This window comes from Neodiprion virginianus, chromosome 5 (genome assembly GCF_021901495.1).
Source record: "Neodiprion virginianus isolate iyNeoVirg1 chromosome 5, iyNeoVirg1.1, whole genome shotgun sequence".
Taxonomy (NCBI): Eukaryota; Metazoa; Arthropoda; class Insecta; order Hymenoptera; family Diprionidae; genus Neodiprion; species Neodiprion virginianus.
Window position 1 is genome coordinate 3,384,602 of NC_060881.1, and position 15,729 is coordinate 3,400,330.

Sequence of the window (15,729 nt, forward strand, 5' to 3'; positions counted from 1 at the left end):
CAACATTTTCGTCTGGAAAGCAAAGCAGCCAACTTGGTCGAACAGGGGCATGAGCTGTCAAACACTTTCGTAATATATAAATACGTCATTTTTTCAATCTTCGACAAAACAAGCAGAAAATACCACATAGTTTCAAGTTTACAAATTCAAAAATAATGCTCCTTCAATGCCTGTCTATAAGTGAAAAGTATTCCATAACTTGCCAAATTTAGTTCAGACCGATTCTACTCTCTCATCATTCATGGTTTGTTTACATCGTCACTATCCTGTCAATGCAAGATTTGACACATTCTAGCAAATAATGTCGTTATACTGTCACAAAAATTCCGGAAGGCTTGACAGTTTCAATGACACGCAAAAACTGATTTAATCACTACTCACATCAGAATCAATTTGCTCTGACTTATTTATTTCCTTGTGGTGATCCTGTAAATCGTCTTTGCCAAAGTCCACAGCTTCTGGCAATTGAGTTTCGTTTGGACAATCAACTGCTTCGTTCGTAGGCTTGACGCTGGTTGTCGCCTTGTCGTTTTTGTGGTCGACCACCTCCGCAGGCGTAGTTCGCTCCTTTTCCTTGTTCGGATAATAGTTCCACTCGTCCTCAGAGTCCTCGCTATCTGCTACATTATCTGCTTCAGGTATTACTGCATGCTGATCAGGTTCTGGAAAGAGAAATCATTTCGATGACGTCTAAATCGAGGATGTATGGAATCACATTTTAGCAGGTTATTATTAATGCGGAATCATGGAGTTGGAAACTGACGATACTACACAATTGTTAGTCATGAACTGTGTCATGTTCTATACTTGTACTCATTACATGTCATGTGTACAATATAGATATAAGGATGATTCACAATATTATGTCGGCATAAAAATTAAGATAAAAAACTTTGATGCATATCGGATCGTCACCCCGAGTTTTTTGTTTCACTACGTACATTTAATTTCCTCCAATTAAAAATAGGTAGAAAAAAAACATTCTTGGATTTCCGCGGAAATTGAAGCGCCGCACCTCGAATACAACAGCGAGAAACTGAAGAGAGGGTAAGAATGGATGGGGCCTTTGCACGAGACAATAAAGTTGCGGCTCCTCGTCGTCGTAACGCCAAGCCTCCCACGCCGTTTGAAGCGGCGCGCGGCAAAGGAAAAACGAAGTGTTCGTACTTTGTACGAAAAACCGGTAATTCAATGCTCAGGGTAATGATTTTTCAACATTTCATTGGGCAGTGATAAGTGGGTTCGATTGATTCGTTGTAAGTTTAGATTAAATGTGAAAGGACAAATCTGTTATTGATCAGGCCAAACATCAAAGAGAAAAACAACTCGCCATGCAAGTCGAGGCAAATATGGTCTACATTCGATCATTCTTTCGAAATATTGAAATAAGATTCGCAAACTTTGCCAAAGCCGTGACACGGACTTGACGACCTTCAACTAGAAAATGAGTCGATGAAAATGACGTTATTTTCTGAATTGCACAAATGCAAAGCTGGCAAGCGCGGTAATCCGAGCATACGTAGTTCTAAGTTTTACGAAATTGGTGAAATAAAAAGTTTCACATCAGCGATAAGCGACCGTCGCCGCTTCGAGAGAGTAGTAACGCCAATCGGGGCGGACAGTTTCGTTCTTCATTTCCCTGCGACATGCAGCCTTTCTCGTCAGGCGCGCACACACGACATACCAGGTGCCGAGAAGCTAATTTTATACCTACACGCGTCTCGCTTTGGTTCTTGCTATATTCAAGGCCCGGATAGCTTCCTAGCGTTTTCAGTTGGGTGATGCTGCGTGTGGGGCCATTGCATTTACGATGTAAATCTCACCTTATCTCGTGCCAACCCGGCGCATGTTTAATTTTGATTTTCAATTTGTCATTTATATTATCACCAACGAGTCAGAAGTTAAGAGTGAAATTTTATCAACCTCTGTCAGATAATAGTAGATTGTGCATCAAGGAGTCGAAGTAGGTTTTTTTTTATTCCCAACTCAACCATGACGTTCATTTTTTTTACCTGAAATATGGCATATTATTCCCTCTTTACTTTATTCCCTCATCTATGAGAAAAATAATTCCAGTTTTCTCCCGCATTTACGGGAAATATGACTTTATATTTCACACAAATTAATTTATCAGTTTTACTGGTTTTCCCTTTATTTTTTTCACTTTTATCTCTGTATTATTATAAACATTCGGTAACATTATACTTTTCAGACTGGTAGATCACACTTACACGTAAGAGGAAACCACTTTTAAGTCAATAATGTGGCCAGAGTTGAGTCGAGAATAAATTCCTATATTTAACACGGGAATAATAGTCCATTATTTCCGCGGGTGGGTTTACTGTCCAAGTGAAGCGTACTTCTTCCGTGGTGGATGAAATCTACGGCTACCATAAGACACTTCCACCTACCAAGTTTCTCAAGATCCGTCATTATGAAGCGTATACAAAAAATGCAAACAAGTTGGCCATTTTTTTCGTTACAGTAAAAAAATTTAATATCAATTGATTATCTTGTGAATTGTTGATGTTACTAATGTAGAGTAAATGCCACTGGGGCCCTCCCCCCCCCTTTCGACCTCTCTCTACGCCTCCATGCCCTAACTCCTGCTGATTTGCATCCATGCACTTCTTGCATGCGTTTTTTGGATTTTCTCTTCTTTTCTTTCTAAGTCAGTAAAATGTGGCCAGAGTCGAGTCGGCAATAAAGTCCTATACGTAACACAGGAATAAAAGTCGTTTATTCCCTTGTTACGTAATCTATTATTACGCCGAGCGTAAGAGAGCTCTTTTTTTTTTTTTACTATCGCAGAAACGATCGCTTCAAGTACGAAATGCAGACAAAAAAAAGATGAGGTTGAAGTTATTAACGTCAATGTGATGAAACATCAGGAAAAATCATTTTTACAAAATTTTAGAATAACTTTCAAAGAGTTAGGTTTTCAAATTACGAGTTTTCAAAGCATGCGTTATGTTTTACTAAATTACAGACAATCCTAAATTTGCAAAGTAACGATACATACAATCTTTCATAAACATTCATCGTTGCAATAGCGTTACCAGCTTCAACCTCGAAAAAAAAAATGACACGTAAGCCATACTTGCGTTATATAAATATAATTACTGTTGTTAAAAACGGAGAATACACGGACGTGCAAAAAATATCTCCCTTGTCGTTAGAGCATAATAACAATTATTTAAGTAAAACAATACTGCCTGGTTTTACCAGCCTCCCATTTGTCTCCAATATATGTACTGTCAGTCTCTACAGTTCAACTGAAATCTGAGTTGATGGCGTTTGTCGAATCAGCCGTTAACGGATGTCGTTGATAAGTCATCCATTATTTTGTAACTTATATTTTACCTCGTGCATGTTGGTTTAAGACAAGTATTTTTCTTTTTTACGCCTTTTTAGTTTTTACTCAAGTTCACAATTCACGTGCCACGATGTATTAAAATTTTTAAGACTTCAATTTGAATGAAATTATTCAAGGAATTCAGTTTTTGAATTGTTCAGCGAAAAGAAACTCGCGTGCATGGAAAAGCCCTTGGAAGTGCATTAAGAAGAAAAAAACAAAAAAAAAAAAGTACTTCGTCACATGCAAACGGGTGAAATTTCGTTATTACACTTTACCTAACATATACTGGAAAATACCGAGAAGCGAACAATTTTTTACGCGTGTGGTATACACGTGTAATTCATGATTAAGGATTATTTATTGTATTTGTCGTCCGTGAAGGTTCAAGAAAGGAATTTACATCCTTACATAAAATTCTTCAATTTGTTATACACATCAACATTTGAAAACAAGAACTCTCGTTTGACAGACAAAAGCGCATCGTAAACAAAGCGGTTCCCATTGCCCTTGCCTATTATTATGTACACGTGTATACTTTATGTGCGTATGTATCCACTCGTATAATTAATCGCGTTAGAGTCTCCGTGCCAAAATAATAACAAGAAAACGAATAAATCGACAACGAAACGTTCGATGATTCGTAATTAAACTTATTTGTCGGAGGAACATATTTATTCCATTCTCGTATCGACAAGTCTCGACGAAAAGGATACTCAAACGTTAGGAATTTCGATTATTGTCATAAAACAGACTATGATGTGAACGTGAGTGAAAATGTGTAGGTACGCAGGTGATCGGAATAAGTCTCCGATCCTTTGCTTTAAACGTCAGTCAAGAGTCAGTCAAGAGTTTGTTAAAAAAAAAAAAACAAAAAAAATAATAAAATTAAAACAGAATCGGAGAGTGATTTTTTATCCGAATAACACGAACGTCGGGTAAAGACTGAATGTACATACGTTGAATATATGCATTCAGAGAAAACCGTGAGAAGACGAGAGGAAAGGAGGGGGGGGGCTAGAGTTAGCCCAACCTGGTCACGATATTAACGACACCGGTGAATTCGCGTTTGTTCGTGACGTTAGAGTATCCTTGGCCACGAATCGCGGTTGCAGATTTACAGATTTATGAAATCCACTAATCATGCATGAGACGAAAAAGGAAATAGAAACTAAAGCGAAACTGTTTTATCAACGAGTCAGTTAGCAGCCGGCCGGAAGCCGGTCGTGCGTTGAAGCATTTTTTGAATCGTCGTTAGAGAGGCAGGGAAAGAAGAGAAAATAAGAATACAAACGAATATATATTTCGGGAACATCGCGGCTATGCGTCGAAATTAGATTTACTCACCGTCTAGTTATTCCCTGTATCATTAATTACGCCTTGGCAAGACACGTGACCACTTTCAGACACACCGCGAATTAATAATGTGGCGAAAAACTGGACGGCACGGGTAGAAACAACTGAAATTTCGTAGGATGTTGGAAAAATGTCTAGGAAAGAGAGAGTGCGTGTGTTTGCGCGTGTGTGTATGTGTGAAGAAAAGAAAGACGCGCACTCCACCCAACTACGAGAGCCTTGCGCATCCAACTGCCGGATCCCTCTGCCCCGCTATGCCCTGCCGGTTGACGACGAATGAGCGTCTCAACCAATCGGAAGCCGCGGCGCGCCAACCGGTCTGCGGCCGGGCGGCGGGAAATTTGAATCGTATTTAATATTTATAACGCAGTAAATTGCAAGCGCGAAACACCGGGAGGGTGTCCACTAAATCTACATCGCAAAATTCCCTAAATTTGCCAGGTTTTCCAGACAAAAACCGTATAATTTTCCCTGACCGATTCGGATAAATTGGTTGAAGAAAATTGAAAAAATGTGCGTATTTCCCGTGTTTTTTTTTTATTTTTTTTTTTCATGAAAACGCGAACCGTCACTTGGGTCAGACTATCCCATCTCTAGCCGATGCGCACGATCGTTTGTAAGATAATATTTAGGAATATTCAACGTTTGAAGAGAAACTTCCGGCGATGGTGAAAATAATTTGTATTCGATCTAATTTATCTGAAGCTTAATAAAAAATTGTGAGACGTATTTTTGTGGAAAAAAAAAGAATGTAGCAAACGATTCCATGACTTTTCACAAAAACCACTGACATTTTTTTGACTATTACAGAATTTCAGAATTCCATGACATATGCAGGTTTTTCAGAATTTCCTGAACAGTGGCAACCCTGACCCATTAACGGTTGGCAGCTGTCGAGGTGGGGGCCAAAACTTGGAAGGATCAATATTTCGAATGGCCGATATATCGAGATTTCGAACAATTCATCTGTCGACATTTTATTTTCGCATGTTTGAAATTTCGATACATCGGCCATTCCAAATCTTGATCACCGCCCAACGATTGGATATCCAAAGCGACGCAATGTCAACTGAATGATTGAAAATTTGTTGGAATAATTCAGGCCATTTTTCGAAAATTTGAGTAACTTCAACTAGGAGCAATCCTGAACTTACAATTGGGAACTGCTTGAATGACTCCAAAGATAATCAATTGAATTGTTTTACGCAAGTGCAAGCCTGCAAACACTAAGTCAAAAGCGAGTTATCGCGGTGTAATTGACGTACTCATTCCTAAGCCGAAAAATGTGCGAGAGAATAAGTATATATAAATAAATGGATAAATCAACACCGAGTCGGTCTAGTCTACTATAAAATACTGAAGAATGCGTCGACTAACACCGTAAGTAGGTATATAAAAAGTAACAAACCTAGTCTAATTCACGAGTAAAAGACGATAATTAGTGCAGGAAGTGCAGGAACCGGGACTTGCACCGATACCAGTCCAGCAATGAGATAACCCAGTGGTGAAAGCTGAAACTGGCAGAAAGTCGGCCAACTTCGTTGCGAATAAGAGCATGAGCCGTACGAGCGTCGACATTCAGTCAACTGGATATCAGCACTCGGAGCACAGTTTTGAACGCTACGCACGATAGCCAAAAGTAATGACAACCTCGGAGTAAACATTATATCCCTGAGCTCTACAACGATAGCAGGGATTAGAATCTAAACTTCCAACGATTATTTTTTTTTTTTAGAAATCGATTCCAAAAGTTTATGCCGCCTATACTCGCCTATATGTATATAATATATATAATAAATTGGGTTTGTATACGTATGGCAAAGTAGCCCAACGCAATGTTGAGTACATACTTATACTCTTGTTCTTTCGCCTGGGATACGATTGAGTGAAAGTCGAAAAAAGTCTTGCCATATTTAAGAATTAGAATTTCAATGATTACCGATTTGATTTACAGTCAGTATCAAACTCAATGTTTTTCTATGCAAAATTCTTTTCAATATGAATTTACTTTTTCTGACGTTACAAAAGCACGACTAAGCCGAATAGACGAGAACCTGTGCCGTTATTTCTTGTATCTTTCCTTTTCTTCTTCTGATCTAATTGTTTTCCGTTCTCTTTGACGGTGGTTGGCAGGAAGAGTGGAGGAAGGACTGTGTAAAATAGAAGTTTTACTCTCCTCGCTGTATCGCCGAGGTCGGTGTACCGAAGCCGCGTATAAAGTTAGAAGTTATTCCGGTGCGCGCTGTGTGGGGGCAAAAGAATGTCAAATTTTGAAATAAGTCTGGTGTTGCTAAGATTTAGTATGGCGGAAGAGGAGTTAAACGGCACGTGAATAAAAAGCTTGATATGCAGCAGCCCCGGATTTTCTTTAAAAATCTAATTATAATTATAAGTGACGCCTTTTGGTGTCCTTTTGGTTACGAGAATTGCATCATACATCTTTACATCTTGTTAAATTTTTCATATCTTGTAAAAATTCTGACTATGTAACACGTTTAAAATTTCAGGGAAACGTGTAAAAATATTTCGAACTGAAATTCTGCGAAGTAATTGGAAAACTGACAAAGTTTATTTACAATGAAATGCATTAGAACCATTTAAAATCCTCGATGAAAAAGTTGACCACTTTTCAAAACTCTTCAACAAAATTGAATATTCTGTACTTTTCGAAGGGAATTTCTTTTTTTTCGACGATTTAAAAAAATAATACTCGCACAATTCTCACTCATAAAAGGGTATGAAATCGCAATTTTTCATTGCACGAATAACGTACCAACCATAAACATCTCTGGACGTAAATAACTCGCATTTATGTTTAGAACCAATCGAGGGGTTAATCACTCGTGAAATCTCATGTACACTTTTCCGGGAATCTTGTGAAATTTCTTAAAATTTTCATTTGAAAAAATCCTTTGGAATCTCACGAAGTCTCTTGTAATATATTGAAATCCTTCGAAATCCCTGAAACCTTTCGAAATCTCTTGGAATCCTTGAAATTTTTCGATGTTTTCCGAAATCGTGTGAAATCTTTTGAAATCTTTGGAAATTTTTTGAAATCACTGAAGTTAGGTTTTGAAATAAGCCCTTTGAACTCCCATGAAGTCTCTGGTAATCTTTTGAAACGTCTGAAATCTTTAAAAATCCTTTGAAACCTTTCGAAATCATTGTAATCTTAAGATCAGTTACACAAATCGACAAATGATTAACCCCTCGAGGCCAACTCACAGTGGTTGATAACGCCAGGCACGACGCACGTCACCTTCGTCAACAAAAACCAGCCAGTGTGCAGAAACATGATATAATTAATTGACGTGATACGTATAACAGACTGTGTTAAAAAAATATGAAAAATAAAACTAATTACAAAAATAATTGAATGAACAATTAAAAAATTGTTCCACGAATGCGCGTGAGACGCCGTTGACGAAAGATTAAGAAAAACAAAAACAAATTATTTCCGAACCTACCGTAGGTACCAATTAAAAATTTACCTGCAGACAAGTGCGAAACAACCGATTCGCTCTGGGGTACGAGAGCTTCTTTATGTTCAAATAGCTCCTGGTCATCGCGATGCTTTTCTTCGGGGAAAAGCTTGCGCGAGATGTTCTCGTTAGGTCCGATTAGCACAAGACCATCGTCTACCGCGTCGACGTCGGTTTCGGGACCAAGGTCATCCTCGTCGTCGTCGTCCTGTTCATTGTTCCGTGCACCGTGAGCGTTCCTTTCGTACTCGGCCGGGCAATTTGGATGTTTCCCGTTACTCGGCGCGTCGAAATGTCCGTCATAACGAAGGTTTTCATCGTTATCGGCACAGGTGCCGTTGGTCTGTTGTTGGTGCTGCTTGCCGAACGGATTCTCGTCAAACTGCAGCCCGTTGGCGTTGCTCAGGAAAGGATTCGTCGACTCCATGTTGTTCAGCTGGACATCCGCGAGCAGCGGATGAGATGAGGGATGTCGTGCCGCGATCTGACAAGGATCTGTCAGAAATACGACGATCGTTGATATGTTGTCGGTCGAACCCTGGCTCCTTGCAAAGTACACCAGACGTTGGCTCACGACTTCAAGGTCACCTGTAAGGGAAACAGAAAAAATCATGGTTACATACGTTCCAGGTTCCGTTACACAGTGTCGATTATGTAGTGTCCAAGCATTCCGATTGGTTTGCAAAGTTTAGTCAACCAATCGGAATGCTTGGATGGTGGGTAAATGTGAAAAGTAAAATTACATAATTGACCTCCAGGTTACAGAAACAAAGGCACACAGAGTCAGTGCGACCTGTCGAAGTCATGGGAGCCATGCACTGCAACTTCAAAGTCATTGCACTATTTTTTCGAGTCGATATTTCTATGTCTGCTAGGCTGCGAAGTCACTTTAGTTTGGCTATTCAGGGTGGGTACAAGTTTTTCGGAAAAAAATTCCATGACCTAATACCTAGTTTTCCCCGACATTTCCCCAGTTTCAAATTCAATTCAAATTGAAGAAAAATATAACGTACAGCAAAGAAGTCAGTTTAGGCCAATTTATTTTTGTTTCCTCGAGGAAGAAAAGTAAACTTGTTACCTCGAAAAATAATTTCTAATTCCCAAGATAGGAAACTGATGTTTTCCGTTTATTCCATGACAGATTTAAAAATTCCCCTGACAATTCCAGGCTTTCCGAGTCGATGATTTTGTACGCGATTTCATTTCTCAACGCACTAATTATTCTCGCCTGCTAACAAAGTGAGGGTTAATTAAGGGGTTGTCATATCAATTGTCAATGTCTACGCTTATAGGAGGGCACAACGTTATTACACAATTGACGACGAAGTAGTTGAAATGCGTTGCGTCGAACGAACTTCCTCCAGTTTATTTAACAGCTCCCGGTATACGCAATGCGTAGATAATACACTTTACGAGACTTGGTCCGGTGTGACGGATCAGGAACGAATTTAGCAGTTTTCAGTTAATTAACACGTAACCGTGCCGTGTATAAGTCAGATTAATTAGGTAGAAATTGCATCTCTAATGAATCATAAGACTGCAACATTCAGGTGGAAAAAGAACATTAGAATTTCGGTTAAGGGCTGTGAAGTTTACCAATACGAAGGATCAATTGTTCGCAAGAAGTAAAAGAAAAAAAAAATTGTGCGCATTGATTCTAATGATCATTCAAAATATCGCCATCATATATATATATGTCTGTTGCACCCAATTAGAATTTTTTTTTTTGTCAGTTTGATATCAGTGGAAAATTGATATAAATTACTGCATCAACGATGCAGACATTTATATCAAACGGCAGAATCGACGCTCATCGATTTCTTACGCTAATAAATTTTTTTCCAAACATTTAGTCCCACGATCAAACGTAACAACGCATACTGAAAATTGATTAAAAATGTGTATAACTGAAACGAACAAACTTCACAGACCTTGCGATAGGGTTCAGGGAGAGATTCTGTTAATTTATTTCTACGAGGGGGGGGTGAATGGGGTGGTTCCGACTTTTTCTCTTTTTTGGGGGATGCCACTAGAAAAATTTACGTATTCCGGAGTTGTCTCGATCGATTTGCGAAAAAATTCAAAACAAGGACCACCTCGATAAGTGCAACGATAAGAATTCGAAGGAAAAGAATAAAAATAAAATAAAAAATGAAAAAAATAAAAATAAAAATAAAACAACAATCGTCCTACGGATGCCTATGACGAGATGTTGGGGAGGTCGTGGATATTTTAATAACCTCTGCCACCCGCTCAGACCGCGGTGTGGGCCGCGTCATCGGAAAAGGTTTAGGCAGAGCCGGTGTACGAGTGTTGGTAGAGCGGATGATGGTACGTTATAGGATGGTACAATATAGCGCCGAAGAGGAGTTGAGAGTCGGAGCAGGAGTAAGTAGACAGAGCAACGACCTGAATATCCCTCGACACCCGGCCATTCCCTGCAACGGCCGGTTTTCATCCGGCGCGTTTGTAGCCTTTCGCTTGGACTCGCGCGTTCAATGGATCTGCGGGATCTTCGCGCTTCTCTCTCTCTCTCTCTCTTCCTTCCGCTATTACCATTATCTTTCAGACCGTACACGTATTACAATAAATGCAAGTCTGTAAATTTATACGCAAGAAGAGTGCGGTCGTTCAGCCGTCGCGGTTCTATAGCTGTTTTAGATATTGAATGGGAAATGAAAAATTTAAATAGAAATTAAAGAAGATGAGGAAGAGGAAGCGATGCGGGAACTTCTGCAATTTTATGTCTATCTACACCACCGCCACCTACCAACAAGTGTCGAGAAGGGTGATAAACTGAGAGGAGGCACACAGTCAGCGTCTCGGCATGCGCTTTGCCAACGCAGATCGAGCGGAATGAGAGAATGACGATAAAGAGAGAGAGAAAGAGAGAGAAAAGCGTCGTGTGTCGGAGTGTCGATGTGTCCCCTCGAAGGTTGAATTTTGCATAATTATAACCAACTTGCACACATACATCGTAAGCAATATCCAGCATGTAACGCGATAATGATTATTCCAGGACTGGTCATTGGTTATGTAGGTACAGCAGTTGTGACAGATGTTTGTATAACAACCCTGGTCTCATTGTCATTGTATTTTTATTTATTTTTTTTTTCAAATCCGACCAACAATTTGTGTCCTTTATTTTCTCTTCATCAAGGTACGAGAATGAAACCGTCCAACCAAACGTTCATAAATTTATACATAAAACGAACCATCCGAAATATATCTACTATATCGATATAATTGTACGTAAAAAGGTTGACGAGTCCAACGATTTTCTAATCAAATCATCCGTTTATCATCCAACGACGCTCTATATCCTTATAATCCTTGCTACAAGTGCTTGCGAGCATTTTATAAAATACCTACCCAACACCGATTACGACGTGAGTAGGTACAACGGAGAGACACGTGAAACCGTAGAGGTAATAAGATGAATCACTCTAGGCGTATTAATCCTCCACCTCCTCCTCCCCTGCCAGTGCAGCGATTAGGACGAGAGACAAGAACGAATAGACGAGAGACGAGGAGAGGACACGTGCCGACTGTCGGTCAGTCGAAAACCACGCCTACGCCAACTGGCAAATCTATTGCCGGATGACGCACCTCATCCCCTCCCCTTCCGCCCCTCAATGCTCACACGTGCCCTCTTTTGCCCCCTTTAATTCCGTAGTTAAAATTTTTTATATATATATACAACGTACAATCGAAATTAATTCGAATAACATGAGACGATAGATAAGAGGAGAAAAAGAATATTCGACTGGACGTTAAAATGAGTTTCAAGAATTACTCGTAATTGACCAATTCTGGTATAAACGAAATTTTCTGAATCATTTTCCTCGCTGTTGATATACTGATACGGCACGACGGATCATTTGGTTTATTTGTTAATTTGTAAGTGGATATCAACAGGCCGCGAGTTCGTTCGACCCTTTTTGTATATGTAATAACACGCCGATCGTCGTTTAAAAAACTATCAGTCGTGGTATACGATGGGACGAGGAAGAGGAAATATCGAGTTACAGATCCAGTCTGCAAAGTAGGTACAAAGTCGTCGTTACAGTCGGGAAAGCTACTAACCATGTCTCATTGTGTACCGCATTATTCGCGTCGTTTTAAATAACGATGAAATGAAATCGAGTAACGACCAAAGTATACAACGTTTGTGGAAAAAAAAAAAAAAGAACTACACTTTGCCGCTGGTGAATATCATATTCCAAATGTAACATTTTCTCTGGGGGATTAATTATTTAACCGTATAAATTATCAAACGATTAAGCATTTATCGCATTTTGAAAGACAAATTGTGAAGAAGATAATATGATATAGCCGAGACCTCAAACATCTAAAAATATATGTTATACCAAATTAGGACCGTTGAAAATTTTTCGTCTTTTATTTAAGATATGAGTTTTGAATCGTTGGATCGTTTATCGGTTGATAATAATTGATACACCGGATGGAGCCGATTGAATATCATCCCATCAAGCATCGAGCTATTCAAAATGCAAATTATTGGTGGTGATATAATTTAGTGTAAAATAAATCACACGAAAGAAAATATATGCATGTAATATACAATGAGTACATTTCCTTGCGAGGCACGCAGAGTTTGTCGCATCGATCGGTAGGTGCCAGACGAGTTCCACACCTTTATAGGCTTCTTGACAGACGGCGGAAAGACTCAATTTACGTCGATAATAACGTTTAATTTGCAAGCGATTTGATCAAAATAAACCTGTAGAATTCCCGCCGCAACTAACGACGGGCTGATAATACTTGTAGTATCTCAATTGTAACTAATATCAGTCAGAAGTCATCACCCTCGGATTGGTCGGCGGAGTTCAATTTCCGCCTTTATTTCTCCCCGATAAACAATAATTTTATTCACGAAAAGTTCAACACCGATAATCATTGTATACGACACTATACAACAACCCACATAATTAACCAGGCAATGTAAAGTATTTAATTTAATAGCGAATGAAAATCAAGGCCTGCCTGCAAAATTGCTGCTGATGCTGGACTGTAAACCATCTGTATTTAATGTATGTAAAGTAAATTTATACATCAGCTAGTATCTGTTTCGTTGATAAAATTTTTCTTACTCGTGGAGAAAAGTGCAAATTATGAAATAATAAGGGAAGGAGAGAAAGAGAGAGAGAGAGAGAGAGAGAGAGAGAGAGAGAGAGAGAGAAAAAAAAGCAACTAAATAAAATGAAAATACGTCAATCCGAATCGATAGACAATAATTTTGCGTATCGTATGAACAAAATAACAAATATAAGTTGACCTGTCGTAATCGCGATACCCAATAATCGTTAGACGAAATCTTTGCAAGGTGTTTCGTATTTCTTTTTCTTTTAATTTTTTTTTTTTCTTCTTCTTCTTCTACCTCTTCTTTTCTTCTCCACAACCACTTCAAAATACGCGATAAATGGCGGCATCGGTAATAGAAAAATACGTAACTCGCGCGTTGCGTAATTTGTTTTTAAAACAGGAATCCTGACCGAATTAACGAATATACGATTTTTTCCCTACGCGCCAATCGACGATAGATAATACTGCATATATTGCACACAGGGGGTGGGTGGAGGGGGGGTTGGGGGTTGGGGTTGGTAAATATGTATGTATACCTTTTTATACGTAGGAGTAAGAATCGTGCATGAATATCTCGCACAGCGGGCGTGGCGTTTCGCGACTAACTGAAGAAGATTCCACCGGTTACCGAGTCTTGTTCCCCACCGGCACCCCTTAACCCCCCTTTTCTGTCCGACGGCTGCGTGACTCACTCCTCAACCCCGTCTGGCCTCCGAATCCCCCCTCCGCTCCTCCCGCCGCCCGCAACTTTATGGTGTTGTATACCATGTAGGTAAAATACATAACGCACGCGACATAGGCGGGGCTGGTACGCGTCAATCGGACCTAACTTCGGACCTCGCCACCTTCGGTGTTCATCCCCCTCCCCCCCTCCCGACAAATTTTAAAAACTCGGTATTTTAGGAACGAAGTTAAGTTTTGCGCGATGCGAGTCGTAGAGTGAAGTCCAAAACGATTATTGCAAATACGAGAGAGAGAGAGAGAGAGAGAGGCGAAAAGAACGTTTTTCACGGAGCAAGAAATTGAGGTTAGGATTTGTTCGGAACGGCGCATGCGCGGAGTACAGAAAATACCAATTTTCAACTCGTAGGAGTTGATGGTGGCCGTTTCAGCAATACGCGCACGCGCATTCGCAGAGTAACTCGACCGTTATAGAAACGGGTAACTTGTGTGTACGGAAAACGTGCTCGTGTTATATAAAAACATTTTCAAAGCGCATCGAGTGTGAAAAGATTGGAGAGGTGACGATTTAAAAATAAAAAAATTCATCATAGCGAAAAGTATTTGCCACATCGTGCGAATCGAAAAATAATTCGAATATTACGTGCTTACTTACAGATTGTATTATTAGCAACGACGAGCGGACGATTTACACGCTTAGTAACGAAGCGCGACGCGGACGTCGCGCTATTTTTTTTCTTTTTTTTTTTTTTTTTGCACGAATTTATAAGTTATTTAGCACAAGTTTGTTTTACATTTTCCAATGTATCTCGCGTAACAGCACGTAAGACGTGAATAATTTCAAGCAAAGAAACATGCATAATTCAATTTGACAAGTTTGACAGAAACGATGTCATGCTGGATATATCGGAGAACGTACACGTTCAGGAATTCAAGTAAACGGGTGAAACTTGGTGATTTCAAAGTAGGCGAAAGAATTTTATATCTTTGGACGATTTCAACGATATGAGCAACGGATATCATAAATTTATACAACCGCGAAAGTCTAAGTTATATAAATTTGTACTTGCTTTATGTCGGATTGCTCATTGTCAACAAGAGGAGGCCCGCATTGTTGGATTACTGATATGCCTGCTGCTCATTGAATTCACGTATAACTCGCGTGATGCATAATAATTTCATTACAGGGGGTTTAGTCTCACATCTCAATAACTTTTTTTAATAATTTCTTTTCTTTCATCGTATAATTATTTAATAATTTCAAATTTTTTACACATAACAGAGGAAATTGTAAAGTATAATACAGCAAAAATTTATTGTTCGTTTTTGACGTCAAGTTTCACCGGTGTGACCGCCTGAAGTTTACCCCTATTTAAAACTGCCTGACGCGATATCTCAACTTTAAAGCATCCAAGAAAAACAAATAACAAAGAGATGTGTAAAAAATTAGACGATACTAAAAAAAATTTATTATAAAGACGTAAAAAAAAAAATAAATAAAATAAAATGAAGGCATTGAGAATTGAGACTACCTCCTTAATAAATAATACAAAGGTTATACGGTAATATTTTTCCTTATATTACACCCCAATCGATTTTTAGCAACCTGCAGCAGAGTTGTATGTAATATACCATTCGAGTTTGATCCTCGTCGAAACAATCGAAACGTGACCGGCATGTGATATATACCATAACAGACAGGGAGAAGGCGTGTAACATGACGTAACATCCTGCAGCAGCCAGGAAACC

At 39.2% G+C, this 15,729-nt stretch overlaps 1 protein-coding gene across 3 annotated transcripts in view; it reads right to left on the bottom strand.

Moving 5' to 3' along the window:
• LOC124306109 (mucin-5AC-like) overlaps positions 1–15,729 on the bottom strand; it is a 45,248-nt gene that overhangs the window by 3,873 nt on the left and 25,646 nt on the right. For all 3 annotated transcript variants that reach the window (XM_046766296.1, XM_046766297.1, XM_046766299.1), the window contains 2 exons: positions 8,203–8,781; positions 382–662 (listed from right to left, as the gene is read on the bottom strand). In XM_046766296.1, coding sequence (XP_046622252.1) covers positions 382–662; positions 8,203–8,781 — 860 coding nt within the window. The remainder of the gene's footprint in view (positions 1–381; positions 663–8,202; positions 8,782–15,729) is intronic.